The 15,735-nt window shown below is 45.3% G+C and overlaps 1 protein-coding gene across 4 annotated transcripts in view; it reads left to right on the forward strand.

Annotated features, from left to right (window-relative positions):
- Positions 1-15,735, forward strand: part of LOC112316798 (TBC1 domain family member 14) — a 168,565-nt gene that overhangs the window by 25,857 nt on the left and 126,973 nt on the right. For all 4 annotated transcript variants that reach the window (XM_053922485.2, XM_053922483.1, XM_053922481.1 and 1 more), the window contains exon 2: positions 6,368-6,867. In XM_053922485.2, the coding sequence (XP_053778460.1) occupies positions 6,637-6,867 (231 nt within the window). In that variant the 5' untranslated portion in view covers positions 6,368-6,636. The remainder of the gene's footprint in view (positions 1-6,367; positions 6,868-15,735) is intronic.

Here is a 15,735-nt window from a genome sequence, read left to right on the forward strand (position 1 = left end):
TGTTTCTGTTCTGGTTGTTGACTTGGTTTGGGGGGTTTTTTCAGTTCACTCGTTGATAGTTGTAAATTTGTTGCCATTTTGTTGTTGATAGTTTTGATCTTTTCCATAAATAAGTCCCTTTAGCATTTCATATAATGACTTGATGATGATACACTTGTTTAGCTTTACCTTGTCTGGGAAGCACTTTGTCTGCCCTTCAATTCCAAATGACAGCTTTGCTGGGTAGAGTCATCTAGGCTGTGGGTCCCTACCTTTCATTACTTTGTATACTTCTTACCATTCCTTCTGTCCTGTACTGACACTCTTATGGGAACTCCTTTGTAGGTAACTCTGCTTTTTTCTTGCTGCTTTTAAGATTCTCTCTTTATCTTTAACCTTTGGCGTTTTAACTGTGTATCTTGGAGAGGGCCTCTTTGCATCCATCTGGTTTGGGACTCTGTGCTTCCTGGACTTGCATGTCTATTTCTGTCACCAAATTAAGGAAGTTTTCTTTCATTATTTTTTCGAATAGATTTCCGATTTCTTGCTCTTTCTCTTCTCCCATGATGCAAATGTTGGACCTCTTGAGGTTTTCCCAGAAGCTACTTACACTATCCCTGCTTTTTTTGGTTCTTTTTTCTTCTTCTTGTTCTGAAAGGTTGTTTTTTGCTTCCTTATATTCCAAACCATTGATTTGATTCTTGGTTCATCCACTCTACTGTTATTTCCCTGTAAATTGTTTCCTTAGTTTCAATTAGTGTATCCTTAGTTTCTAACTAGATCTTTTTCTTTAAAAAAAGATTTTTATTTATTTATTTATAGAGAGAGGGGAAGGGAAGGAGAAAGTGAAAGGGAGAAAAACCAATGTGTGGTTGCCTCTCTTATGTCCCCTACTGGGGACTTGGCCCACAACCCAGGCATGTGCCCTGACTGGGGATTGAACCTGTGACCCTTTGGTTTGCAGGCCAGTGCTCAGTCCACTGAGCTACACCAGCCAGGGCCCGACTAGATCTTTTTTATGCTGCTGAGGTCCTTAGTAAGTTCCTTGAGAATCCTTATAACCAGTGTTTTGAACTCTACATCTGACAGATTATTTCCATTTTGTTTAGTTCTTTTTCTGGAGTTTTGATCTGCTCTTTCATTCAGGCCATGTTTCTTTGTCTCCTCATTTTGGCAGCCTCCCTGTGTTTGCTTCTGTTAAGTAGAGCTGCTATGACTCTGTCTTGGTAGTGTGGCCTAATGTAGTAGGTGTCCTATAGGATCCAGTGGCACAGCCTCTCCTTTACCCAAGCCCGGTACCCGAGGGGGAAGCACCTTATTCTTTGAATTAAGTTGGCCCCATCTCTGCTGTACGTGAGTGCTGTGGAAGCTGCACTGTGGCGTGTATGTCCCTTACGGGAGACACTGCTTGTACACACTCAGTAACTGGGATCACTAATGAGAGCAGTGATTTGAGTGTTGCCGTAAAGAGTGTTGGAAGATGGCACTGTATTTCTTACAACATCATTGCCTAAGGGACGAGGTTCTAGAAGGCCTGTGAGCATCTTCAAATGACCCTCGTCCCATTCCGCTTCCCACCAAAAACCCTTCGTTACTAAATCACTCATTTGAAATGTATGTCATTACCACATCTTGTTTGACTATCTGTTGGAAAAATATTTACTGATGGAATTAACTGGATATCTAGATTGGTTTCCTTTTTTCCTTAATCGACAAATCACTGGGACTAGTGATAATCACTATGAAAACATGTAGACTAGTAAAAGAACCACATGCTTTTATTTTTTAAGTTCAGTTGTTCTAGTCCATACTCCATCATAAGCGGCACAGGGTCCCCTGGGCAGTGTCAGGGGAGGAGCGGGCTTGATGCACGTCACGGGCCTCATTCTGCCACCTGCACTACTAGGCTCTCACCTCAGTATGAGGCCCCACGGCTGTAATCCATCCACAGCCCGCTTAGAGTTGCCTCCGTCTGAGGGGGGTGATTTTCATTTACCTCCAGGGCTGTTTTTACACCTGGGGTCCTTAAAATGGCTAGAAATTGTGTGCTAGGCAGCAGAAAAAGCCCGGCTTGTGCGTGCGCAGAGCCCTCCAGCCCAGCGCGGCGCAGGGTGGTGGGCGCGCTTGCGCGGAGATTGCGCTGCAGGTGTGTGCAAGCAGGGACTGACAGCAGGGCGTGCGCTGCACTTCTGGGCTCTCTCTGCTCTGGGCCCTTCGAGTGAGTTCTTTGCGGCGTCAAATTTGAATTCGTAGTAGAGAACCGAAATGTTTCTTAACATATGATAGGACTAGAAGCGGATCATGTTAATAAAGGCAATTTTAGTTTTTTTAAAAAGGATAGTAAGGAGATATTTTTTTTTCATAAAAGCCAACATATTTTACATAATTACTATTCTTCACATAATAATATTAGTGAAGGAAGCTGCAAGATTAAGCAAATACAAAACAATTGGGGACGGTGGTTTCTAATAATATGTTCCATTTGGATGGCATTTTGTGAAATGCAAAGACCACAGAATACATAGCTGCACTTCTGATTTGCTCATTGCAACAGCCTTGTGAGTGGCTGAGAGAGGTCGGGAGGGCTAATATTTATCATTTCATTGTGCCAGTGAGAATACAAAGACCCCAAGAAGTTAGGGGCATGAGACCCAGTGATCATGTAGCAGAGTTGGGACCAACGACAAACACCTAGACGTTTTGACTGTCAGACGAGGGCCCGGCCGTCCTCCCTTCATGAATTAAAGAGGACTCACCTGAGACAGATAAACTTACCTGGGTGTTCAGTTAGCTAGCGGATAGAGATACATGTTTTGCATTTTTGATAAAAACCACTTACAATTTAAAGTTAAAAAGTCAAAGAAATTCTAAAACAGGTATATTATTTATTGTGAGACTTATAAATTATCATTTATACAGCCCAGTCTTTAAGGATGATTTGGGTTAATTTTGCATGAGATAAAGATACTCAAGATGATGTAAAAGTTCTTTTTCTCAGTGTAAACCTTTGGAGAAGGGAATGTTGGGAAAAAATGAAACAGAACAAAAAACCTTCAAGTTACATAGTGGTGCTTTTTCTTTAAAACTCTTTTTAGACAATTTAAGTAAACGAAAATGAAATCTAACTTAATACAGACTATATTTCACATGCAGAATGAATATAAAGAGGAACAGACAGCATTTGAAATTTGGGTATTTGCCAACTATATTCTTGAACTTGGCCAGGTAGATGTTAAATGGGTTTTTCCTGTGCTTGTCAGATCCCCCCTCACTGTTTCGGCCATGCGGTGGATTGCACCTGGAATACGTTTTAATTAAACATAATTGTGAGCCAACTATCTAGGAGTCTCTCTTAGTGCAGAACTAGAAGTGAAGAATCTCTCATTTGTGAAGTGTCTGGCCCTCTGTCAAAGGCTCGCTGGTGACCGAGAGGAAGCTTAGTTATGACCCAGCTTTCCTCCCTCCCTCCCTTCCTTCCTCTTTCTTTTTAAAGATATGATGATGATGACGATGATGATGATGATGTTTGGGTTTTTTTAGAGAGAGGGGAAGGGAGGGAGAAAGAGAGGGAGAGAAATATCGATAGATTGCCTCTTATGCGCCCCCAACTGAGGACCTGGCCCACAACCCAGGCATGTGCCCCGACTGGAATCGAACCCTTGACCCTTCAGTTTGTGGGAGGACGCCCAATCCACTGAGCCACAGCGGTCGGGGGCCCAGTTTTCTGTTCCTGGGTCATCTGCTAACAGTGGGAGGTTCAAAGTGAGGAGGATGGGCACTCTTCAGCTCCAAGTGACGGTGGTGCTTCTCTCTGACCCTGTTATTAGTGTCTACCGGGAGGTCCAGCACAGGGGCTGTGGAGGAGCCGGGAACTACCTGACTTGCCGGTCTTCACTCTCGTTTCCTTGGTCCTCTGCAATCTGTACTGCAGAGAGAGTGAAGACAAATTGTAATTGCTAGCAACTCCAGGGATATGGCCAGTTATTTAAGAATTATGTGGGATCAGCCATTGAACAAGGTGTAGGAGTTCTGTTAGGGGTGATAATGCAGGTGAGTGTTTAACCAGCTTTTTGATGAGATCTTGGGAGTTCAGTGTGCTTTGCTTTGTCTTGCATTTGTTCGCCAGTTTTTCTCTCACCTGCGTCTCGAATCCTTCCTGAAGGAACATGGAATTTCTTAATGATGGCAAAGAGAACCCTATGGTGGATCGGTACCACACTTTAAGATAAACATATGAAAAACTAAAGCCTTATTTCTATTATCAGTCTTTATAGTGGACCAGGTCTGTCACGGTGTGAATTTTCGTGCATTTAAGTAATGAAAACAGCCTTTCCTTTGTATACCTGTGCAGGCTGTAGTGACCTCAGCGCCCTCAGCCCTGACACCATCGACGTGTGCCTCTCTCCCCAAACTGTCTGGCTAGAGGTTTGTCAGGTTTGTTGTCTAAAGAACCAGCCTTGGCTTCGTTATTTTTCCATTTTCTACTTCATTGGTTTCAAAGTAAAGAGGACGGAGCTCCTCAGTTCCAAGTCAGTGTGATACAGGGAGCAGCTAGCTCCTGATGCCTTTACTGATTGTAACTTTTGTGTCAATTCTGGTTGGGTTTTAATTAATTTATTTTTCTCTTCATTGCCATTCCTTTTGTCTCTGCTGCTTGTATACAGGCTCTTTTTTAAAAGATTTTATTTACTTATTTTTAGAGAAGGAAGAAAGAGAGGGAGAGAAACATCAGTGTGTCGTTACCTCTCATGTGGCCCCCACTGGGGACCCGGCCTGCAACCCAGGCCTGTGTCCTGACTGGGAACCGAGCGTACAACCCTTTGGTTTGCAGGCCAGCACTCCATCCCCTGCCACAGCATACAGGGCACCTGCTGGCTCATTTTTGATTGGATGCTACACGTTGTTAATTTTATCTTCTTGGATGCTGTAAATTTTTTGAGTTTTGTTCTGTGACTATGGTGAAATTAGTTGGAAAGAGTTTGGTCGTTTGGAGTCTTGCTTTTAAAATGTGTTGGGCAGGACCAGAGCAGAGTTTAGGGCTTTATTCTCCACTACTGAGGCATGGCCCTTCTTTGTACTTGGTGCAGTGTCCCCTGAGTCAGGCGAGTTTCGAGGCTGGCTGGTGGGAGACCAGCAGTGTCCCTGGCCATGCTGCTCGCCAGGGCCTGGGGGCGTGGGGGCCACCCTTGGCAGGCTCTGGCGATGCTCTCTGTGCGGCGCTCTCCTTTGGGACTTTCCCTGTGAACTCCGCTGCATTAGGGCCCTCACTGAGTTCCTTCCGCCGTGGCTTCAAGTCCACTTGCCGACTTGTTGCCCCTCACTGAGTGTGTGCCCACTAGTCACCCTGCTTCTAGTGACGGCCCCGGAACTGAATATTCTTCACCTGATGATCTGTTTGGCATCCTGAGGTCCAAACATATTAAAGAATTTGTGGTTTTAATTTTTTGAGAGTCAGCTGGAAAATTTCAGCAGATGAGAATGATAGAAAATCTTTCAATTTATCTAGTTTTTACAATTCAGAAAAGATAGTATAATAGAGAAGATTCTAGAAAGTAGCAGAATATACATTAGTGATAAATTAACATGGTAACCTAGTCTGATGGTAGATTTAAACTTTTAAAAAAATGTTTGATGTATGTAAAATTTACATTGTAATTAGAGATGAAATGCAAGAAACCGAGTCTTAAATCTTTGAGGAAAAGTCTGTCTTTCTGATTTGATGCTTTTACTGTTGCTTTTATTGTCTGCTAATTCATGCAGAAGCTGAGCTGATGAGGGTTACCTCTTTCTTTGTCAGTTTTCGTTCCTAGCAGCATTACTTTGAGTCAGAACTCTAACACGGAGAGCACCGTGACTCAGTACGGCTGCTGTTTGATTAGTTGGACATATTGAAAATGTTGATTTGGGGGGGACTCTGCTAAGTGCCAGGAGCAGCGTCTGTCACAGGCTGTCCCAAAGTCAGCGCAGGCGTGTGGAAGGAGAGCGACGGGATGGGACAGCACAGCCTGGCGCGGCTCGGGGCACGCCCACAGTTCACGTTAGTTTCTATGAAGTAAGTGAGGAGCAAGTCTAGAGTTTTTAGCCTGCAAAATGTTTGATGATTCATGGTAAAACTTAAATGTAAAGGGCTGGTTTCTTTTACCAGTATTTCAGGGAGGTTACTGTTCAGCTGCTTGTTTCCTGTTATACATAAAAATGATTAGTGACTTGTTACCAGGTAAATTCTTTGAGCTTTACAGATAAACAGGTCTTACTAGTTCCATCTCTTGAGATAGCATAATAAGCACGAGTATAATGCGGCACACTCTTAAGAATATACATTTTCCTTTCTTTTAACTTAATTTATAACTGTATATAATGCACACCTTTTTCTCTTTCATTTTTGCAGGTTCTGCCGGAGGCTTACGTTCGGCCTCCATGTGAAGTTAAAGTAGAAAGTCACACCCACACACGAGTTGCTATCAGGATGCTGATTCATCGGTCATGCTTGAAGAGGGAAGATCTATGCTAGACGGCTGACTGCCAGCAGAAATCAATGCTTGTCCTAGATGCCAAGCGTCTCTCCTTTTTACTGGAGTGAAAATCCCCTCCAGACACCAACAGAACATCAACCCCAGAAAATGCCTCGCATTTCAAGGATGCCAGCAACCTAAATTCATGCGCCCTCTCCGTACAGCTGCCGTGGATGGTTTGCCACCTGCAAGCTCTGCAAGAGCTTACCCGGGCCCTGCCTCCGCCTCTGCAATGTCTCTGCTCCACGCGCTGGGCCCCGTGCAGACCTGGCTGGGACAAGAGCTGGAGAAATGTGGCATTGACGCCATGATTTATACTCGCTATGTCCTCAGCCTCCTGCTGCATGACAGCTACGACTACGACCTGCAGGAACAGGTGTGTACCCTTACGTGTTCTGTGAGAGCGCACGACTCGGTTGCAGGCTGGCGTTTCTCTTCCGCAAGCACCTCCGCGCCCTAGACTAGTGTTGCTGGGGCTGTGGCCCCAGACCTTGACCGTGTCAGTGAGGGGTAACGCGCTCTGTCCCAAAGCACCCAGTGAGCTGTTCACACTGAGACCTGCTCAGTGTGGGTTACGTCCTGGTGCAGACTGGCTTGTCACAGACTGGTGACAATCTGACCACCCGCGGCCTTGGAGTGGCACTGCTCCGCATCACGTCTTAGGACCTGACCTTTTGATCCTTGTGTCAGTTGTGCGTGTTAACACTCCAAAGTTGAATAGTTCATTTCATGCGCAGGGGTGATGTTCCACTGCGTACTAATCCAAGCGCGTGTTACACGTCAGCAGTCTTGAAAGTTTGGTAAGACTCACAACTTTGCTGTAAGTCACTGTCCATCGCCTGGTAAATCAGCCGTTAGAGCGTCTTATCCGACTTCAGTGCTGGTTTTACTATGAGAAGGCAGCCGCATCGTGGCTCTTTAAATAGAGAGAGGTCTCAACCTCAGTGTCACTCTCCAAGAGGAGCTACGGAAAGTGAGGCCGTCCAGGAAGGAAGTGGAGTTGTCCCCAGCAGACACATGGGCTCGGGTGACTGCTGTGTGCAAACACCACCTAAAACAGAGTGCTTTGTGGGCAGCTTCTGCGGTCGTGTTAAAGGGGCGTCCCACCCGCGGCCCAGGATGGCTATGAATGTGGCCCAACCCAAAATCGTAAATTTACTTAAAACTGGTTTTTTGCTCATCAGTTTCCGTTAGTGTTTGTGTATTTAACGTGTGGCCCAAGACAACTCTTCTAATCCATTGAGGCGCAGAGACACCAAAAGGTTGGACACCACAGTGAGCACTGTCCCTAACACTGGATGCAGGGACAGAGTTTCAGAAGGAGCTGGCTTTGCCCTTCCAAACCACAGGAGAGCCTTGAGTCCTGTGAATACAGAGGGTTTCACCAGGGTGCTTGACATCCGTCACAGGGTGGTCCTACAGAGAGGATTTTCTCGCTGCAGGGGTTCTCATCTTTCCAGCTGAACACACTGTGTTTTCCCTGCTCCTAGGCCGCTTACTACCTTGGCTGGTAAGAACTGGGGCAAACAAAGTCTTTAGGCAATTGACTTATAACTTAGTAATTAGAAATATGTTATATTGGTCAATATTATGTGTTAATTTCCTTACTGAGACTCAATTATTTCCCATTATCTTTTCAGTAAATGTAAAATATACTTATTTAGGGGCAAGTAAAATGTTAAATTTGTAAACATGGAAGAATTTTTATTTCCAGAAATGACAAAGTCATTCCTCTTAACTCAAAAATCATGTACCCAGAGAATTGTATGTTAACAGTATCAGCTTAAAATATTTAATCAATGCCAATAAATGTGTGAGCACAAAGTATTTATGTGCTCAGTACTACAGGATGCTGGAGAAAGCACATGACACAGGCCTGCTCCGAAGACTCCAGTCGAACCCGTCTCTGGTGAGACGTCCGTGAGTCCCCCCGGTGTCTGGGTAGCAGGGGCCTGGAGTCAGGGCTCAGCTCTGCTTGATCGTTCTCCAGGGTCTGCTCGATCCCCGTCTTTAGGGGATAGGACAGATAAAGATCCGTGAGCGAGAACATGTCTGGAGTTACAGGAGAACCCACAGGAAAATAAAGACCCCGAAAATACTCCTCACCTTAGCCCAGGTAGGAGTGCCAAGTCCTACACTGATGGACAAGGTCAAAGGAAAATGATGCTTGTTTCAGTAAGAGGGGACCCAAGGGGCAGTCAGCACCTCCATTACTTTTCCATGACTGAAAGGGGATGCTGTGCTCACTGATCTCCAGAAAGAGAGGGCGTAGAGCCCAGGGAAACGTCTGCTCTGATGGGGGAGGGAGAGGGGAGGGCCTTAGCGGGCTACCTTCTGTGATTCCGACTGCAGCTGCCGGTGCCACACGCCAGCATCGTAGGCTGGCAGTGGCCACAGTGCTGGTCTCTGGGTCAGATTCAGGGTGGCCTGGATCCTCAGGGGGGAGGTCAGACGACTCTACTTTTGGGTGTCCGTTTTATCACATCTCTTCTACCCCCTCCTCAGTTTTTGAATTAGTTGAACCTGGACTTGGAAATGGCCAGTTTTAGGTCTGTTGCTTGAACTGCTAGCCGTACCTTCCGTGGTTAATCCGTTGTTTCCAGACTTAGTTAAAATAAACCCTCAAAGAGTTCTTGAGTCCTGGGCAACCCACACGCATGACCCTGGTCCCGGCTGCCCAGGATGACTGGGCAGGAAGCGAGGCTGATGAGACCTTGGTCCCAGCTTCGGCTCAGCGACTCCCAGTAGCTCGCGGCCCTGGGACTGAGCGGGGTGTTGGCGGAGTGCTCTGCGGGTCTGGAGGGCAGTGGCCGTCTCACGTGTCCCAGGCATTTTATTTCGACAGAGGATTCTTTCCTTCTGTCCGTCCGTCCTTCCTTCGTGTGGTCTCAGTTGCCGAGCTCTGGTGAGTGCGCGCTCAGAGTCAAGAGCTCACTGTGTCATTTGGAAGTGTAGGTGTGAGCTGCATTCTAATGCATCGCTGTTCTCTGTGAGTCCCTTTCTGGCCGTTCGGTGAGAACAGTGTCATCTCCCCACCTGATTACATTTCTGCTGTGGGCCTGTTCGTTGCAGCTGTTAGAGTGTGCTTATATTTCCCAGGAGAAGAAGGTTCTTAGGGGCAGTAATCATATATTCATCTGTTTAAAAAATTAAACTTAATGAGAAATAATTTCAAACATCAAAAGAATAGCTAGAATAGTAGGAAGGACTCTTCACTCAGTCACCAGTTGCTAATGCTGCTCTGCTTTTACTGTATTTCTCTCCTTTCCTTTCGATGCCCACTTATCCTAAACAAGCACATTTTTCCCTTTTTTTTTTTTTTAAATTTGTGTTTAGTGTTAGAGGAGAAGGGAAGGAGAAAGAGACGGGGAGAAACATCGATTGGGTGTCTCCTGTACATGCCCCAACCGGGAATCAAACCCACCCAGTTTGGCTGTTTTGTGTTTTGTTGCCTGTGCCTTTGGTGTCATATTCAAAAAATCGTCGCTAAATCCATTGTCATGAAGCTTTGCCCTGCGTTTCTTCCAAGAGTTTTATAATTTTAGCTCTCACACATGAATCTTTGAACCCTTTGGAGTTAATTTTTGCCTGCGGTCTGAAGTAGAGATCCAGCTTTCTTTTTCACGTGCGAGTACTCAGCTGCCCCAGCACGCGTGTTGAGAACGCTGCCCTTTCCCTGGTGCACGGGCTTGGCGTCCTCGTCAGAAACCGTCCGACCCCCAACGTGGGGTCGGTTTGTGGGCTTTCTGTTCCATCCCGTTGGCCTGGGTGTCTGTCTTTGTGCCATTACCGCACTGTTTTGATGACTGTACTTCGTTGTACTTTCTTTTCAATCTCCTGACTGTATCTTTTAGCTCAGAGTCCATCATTCTGGAAATGTAGCGGAATTGTCGTATTATCTTGCTTGCCCACAGGTTGAGTGAGAGTGGTCCCAGTACTGACTGCTAGGTGAGACTGAGCGCTGTGTGTCTCTTCTTTCCGCCTCTTGTTACGTGCTCTTGTAGGGCAGCCCCCTTAGCTGCGTGTTTCACTACCTGGACAAGCTAGCGTCTGCAGCGCCTTCTTTTATAGATCAGAAGGGTTCTCTAACAGTGACACCTATGAAAATGGGGCCCGTCCTGAGTTCCTCCGGGGCCTCACTGCACGTACCACATTTCAGCAGTCGCTCCACAGAAACGCATTCAGTTAACTTTGCTCGTGAGCAATACGAAAATAAATTCTGAGTAGGGATTTGTGCTGATGATGGGCTGCAGGAATTCATGGCCACAGACTCCCCAAGATACCATATAAAATGTGATTTTTTTGTAAAATCTGTTCATGAAATAAACATTTTGAATATAAAGATTATATTTAATGCACATTTTTGCTTTTTTACTCACCACGTGAATGCCCATGACATATGCCAGATGTGGTGGCAGGCACCAGGAACACAGAGATGACAAGGGGAGGTCCCTGAGAGACCAGATGTGGTGGCAGGCACCAGGAACACAGAGATGACAAGGGGAGGTCCCTGAGAGACAGCCGCTGATGTAGGGGTTTGTCAGACCCTCTGGCTGTGCAGAGCATGGGCCCCATGCATGGCGATGGGGCCTTGGGAGCAACAGGAGATTGCACTGCAGCCACCGAAAAGGGAGAAGAGGAAGAGTGGGGTGAGGGCACGGGGACAGGAAGGGCCCCAGGGTGGGAGGCCAGCAGAGGCCAGGTGCGAGTGGGAGGAGACCCTGATGGGCTGTGCTGGGGGCATGGGCCTCAGCCCCATCGCTGTGTTTCCTCAGCAGCACAAAGCGGTGTGCGTGGTGGTGGGCGCACTGGCTGGGCAACTGAAGGCAGGGAGGCCAGAGAGGGAACTCACTGTTGGCAAAGCCCCAGTAGGAAAAAAAAGGGTGTGGTTAACCTGAAATCGTGCATGTTTAATTAGAGCCACTCATTTTTTTAGAGGCACATTGCAGTTTTTTTGAGCAATGAGAAGTAGATTTATTACTAAGACCTCTCTCCTCCAATTCTAGCTCTATCTTTCATTTACAAGCAGCCCCAAACTGCTTCAGTTGGCGGGGGGTGGGGGGGTGTCCCATGTAACTAAAAGCTCTGAAGTAGGTAGGGCCAGCCCCCAGCCTGTTCTAGTCCAAGCTTCGCAGGGACACAGGACTTGTTCCCTGCCTCTCAGTCTGCCTTCGTCAGCTTGGTTTCGCAGCCAGCTGCTTGCGGGTAGAGGGCAAAGGACGTGGAGTCCAGCGTATTTCTTTCTCACACTCTGTCTGGGGAACGTGTCCCCTATGTTCCCAGCAAAATCCCCCCTTTCCCTCTCATTTTTGATTGGTCACGTGCCTCTCTCTGAGCTAATTTTGGGTCACAGGGATGAGACATGCTGATTTGTGTAAGCCAGTGAGGGCACGAAGATGGAGTGGTATTAGTTCCGCCGAGCACGTCGTGGTTTTGGTTTTTCGGGACAGTCTTAATGGAAGGTGTGGGAGGCTGGGGTGGATGCTGAGCTGCGAGCAGCAGACGTCACTGGTAGCAGCTGCAGTTCAGAATGTTGTGTTCTTTCTCTGCCTCCAGTTCCCAGTGCCCGGTTTGATAGAAGACAGCAAGGGGAGGCGAGTCAAAGCCGTAGCCTTACTCCCCTGCCAGCCGTCAGGGAAGCCCCTGGGAGGCCCTCCTGCTGAGGAGGGCTGCAGCCCTGTCTTCTTTCCGTGCTTGCAGCTGTGCTCTGCCTTCAAGATCATGACTTTGGAAAGTCACCCTTGATTCTCCTGAACTTGCTGAGTTACCATTTTATGTTTATCTCTACGTGGCTTTGAACTAGTCCAGCACAGGAGACTGAAAACAGTAAAATAGAAACACCTTGAACCTTTTTAAAAATACTATGTTCGTTTAAGGGCTGATTACGAGTTCAGTGCTATCGGTTAGTAAGTCACAATACATTCACACAGGACGTGAAGCCAGAAAAACAGAATAAAGGAGCTCTCAAATATAATACATGGAAAGAGCAGAATGCAGAAAAGTGCGTCTGTTTTTTGTGTAGCTTTTGCTGTACACTTGATGTTTCTTAATTAAGTCAATCTAAAATTATACGGTAAAATAGCATTTATGCAAAATTTATAATGCAGTAAAGGCAGTCTAACAGCTAGCACTAAGTCACAAAGTCAGGTGGTAGCACACATTTTTATTCTGCCCAAAGCTAAGACAAAAGCCAGAGTCTGCATTCCGCACGGCTCTGCAGCGGCTGTGTGGTCCACGCACCTCTGCCCACTGGGCACGGGGCAGAGGCAGACCCGGGTCCAGTTACCGTCCCAGTGAAGAGGCGCGCTCCTAACTCCCACTGGGGAGCGGTGCGTCTGCAGTATAAAGACAGGCCAAAGGCGGTGTCAAGAGAAAACACTGACAGATCTTTACAAATGCTTTTTAAGAATTAATGTGTTCAGTTAAACTCGTGCCTGGGAGTTAATATCAGTATTTGGCAGTAGCTTTGTTGAAGACATTTTCAAAGATGAACTACAATAGGGAAAATCTTATTATAAATCAGCATTATCAGAGCAGTTAGGTAAGAAAAAAAAGACCTCCAGATTGGAAAGGACCAACTAAAAACATCTGTTGACATATGACATATTCTTATATATAGACAATCCTAAGGAGTGAAATTAAGAAATCTCCATTTACAGTAGTGTCAAAAAAAATTAAAATACTTGGGAATAAATTGAACAAAAGTTTAAGAGTTGCCCACTAAAAATATAAAACCTCATTGAAAGAAATCAAAGGAGACCTAACAAGTGGAGAAACACCCCATATCTGTGATCAGAAGATTTCATTAAGATGCAGATACTCTCCCACCTGGTGATCCAACGCAGCTCCAACACAGTCCATCACAGTCTGTCACAGTCCCGGCTGCCTTTGTTGCAGAAATTGGCAAGCTGATCCTAAAATTCATATGGAAATGTAAGGGATTCGGAACAGCCTAAAAAATTATTGAAGAGCAAAGTTGGAGGACTCACACTTCCCAATTTCAAAACTTACTACAAAGCTCCAATAATTAAGACATTGTGGTACTGAGAGTCTAGAAATGAAACCCTTTTATTTGGTGTGGAAAGAACAGTGTTTCCAACACAAGGTGCTGGGAAATAGGGTAACCACATGCAAAAGAAGGAAGTTGGACTGCTCCTTCCTGCTGCACATGGAATTAACTCAAATGGATTATAGACCTAAGTGTCGGAGCTAAAACTATAAAACCTAGAAGAAAACGTAGGAGTAAGTCTTCGTGACTTGGATTAGGCAATGGTTTCCTAGATAGGACCCCAAAGTGCAAGCAGCCAAAGAAGACACATCAATAAATTAGACTTGATCACAATGAAAAACTTTTGTGCTTCATAGGAATCATCAAGGAAGTACAAAGACAACCCATAGAATTGGATAGGATATTTGCAAATCATATAGCTGATAAGAGATATGTATTGAGGGTAGTAGATACTTTAAAAATGGGCAAGAGGTCTGAATGGACAAGTTTCCAAAGGGCCGAGAAGGTCACGGAAGGATGCTCCTTGTCATGAGTCCTTAGGGGTATCAACCACGATGAGATAGCACTTCACACCCACCTGGATGGCTGAATAAAAAACCTAGGCAACAACAAATGCTGGCGAGGGTGTGGAGAAAGTGGAACCTTCACACCTTGCCAGTGGGATTGTAAAATGGTGTAGCTGCTTTGAAAAGTAGCCTGGTGGTTCCTCAAAAGGCCAAACATGGAGTTGCCTTGTGACCCAGCATTCTACTAGGTGTTGTAACAAGAGAATTGAAAGTCACATCCATACAAAACCTTGTATTTGAGTATTTATAGCAGCAGCATTCATAATAGCCAAGAGGAGGAAACAGCCCAAATGTCCATCAAGGGCGTACAGATAAACAAAATCAGGTGCATCCATGCAGAGGACTGTTACTCAGTCATAAAGGAAATGAAGTACTCACCCAGGCTCCAACACAGGTGAGCCTTCAAAACGTCACACTAAGTGAAAGACGCTGGACACAACAGATTGTTTAGTGTACAGTCCATTTCTCTGCAATGTCCACAGTGGGCGAGTCCACAGAGACAGCAGAGGAGGGGCTGGCAGTGACTGCTGGCGGCTGCAGGGCTCCTTTTGGGGAGACAGAAATGTATTAAATTAGATAGTGGTGATGTTGCATAACCCTGTGAATTATTCTGAAACGCCCTGAATGGTACACTTTAAAAGGTCAAATTTTATAGTATGTGAATTATATGTCAGTAAAGCTATTATTTTGAAAAATGAGCATGAACAGATGAACATTTGCTGTTGATTTTGATGATAGAGAACCCTAAATTTGAGTCCTGATTAAGCAAATGTTAGCTCACCCCAAAAGGAATTTTATTCTTCTACTTAGTAGACCTGTGTTACAAAAATTGTACTGAATTCTATTTTGAATCCCATCAATAAATCATTGTGAACTTTCATTTATTTATTTATTTGGTAAAATTACCTGCATTATATCCTTGATTTTTAAAAAATATATTTTATTGATGATGCTATTGCAGTTGTCCCATTTCCCCCCCTTTATTCCACTCTGCCCTGCATGCTTGCATCCCTCCCCCCTCTTAGTTCATGTCCATGGGTCGTACATGTAAGTTCTTTGGCTTTTACATTTCCAATACTGTTCTTACCCTCCCGCTGTATATTTTATACCTACCATTTATGCCTCTTATTCCCTGTTCCTTTACCCCATTCTCCCCCTCCTCCTCCCTGCTGATAACTCTCCATGTGATCTCCATTTCTGTGGTTCTGTTCCTGTTCTAATTGTTTGCTTAATTTGTTTTTGTTTTTTTAGGTTTGTTTGTTGATAGTTGTGAGTTTGTTGTCATTTTACTGTTCATAGTTTTGATCTTCTTTTCCTTATGTAAGTCCCTTTAACATTTCATATACTAAGGGTTTGGTGATGATGAACTCCTTTAACTTGACCTTATCTGAGAAGCACTTTATCGCCCTTCCATTCTAAATGATAGTTTTGCTGGATAGAGTAATCTTGGATGTCGGTCCTTGCCTTTCATGTCTTGGAATTCTTCTTTCCAGCCCCTTCTTGCCTGTAAGGTCTCTTTTGAGAAATCAGCTGTTAGTCTTATGGGAACTCCTTTGTAGGTAACTCTCTCCTTTCCTCTTGTTGCTTCTAAGATGTTCTCCTTTTCTGTAATCTTGGGTAATGTAATTATGATGTGCCTTGGTGTGTGCTTCCTTGGGTCCAACTTCTT

This window comes from Desmodus rotundus, chromosome 4 (genome assembly GCF_022682495.2).
Source record: "Desmodus rotundus isolate HL8 chromosome 4, HLdesRot8A.1, whole genome shotgun sequence".
Classification (NCBI taxonomy): Eukaryota; Metazoa; Chordata; class Mammalia; order Chiroptera; family Phyllostomidae; genus Desmodus; species Desmodus rotundus.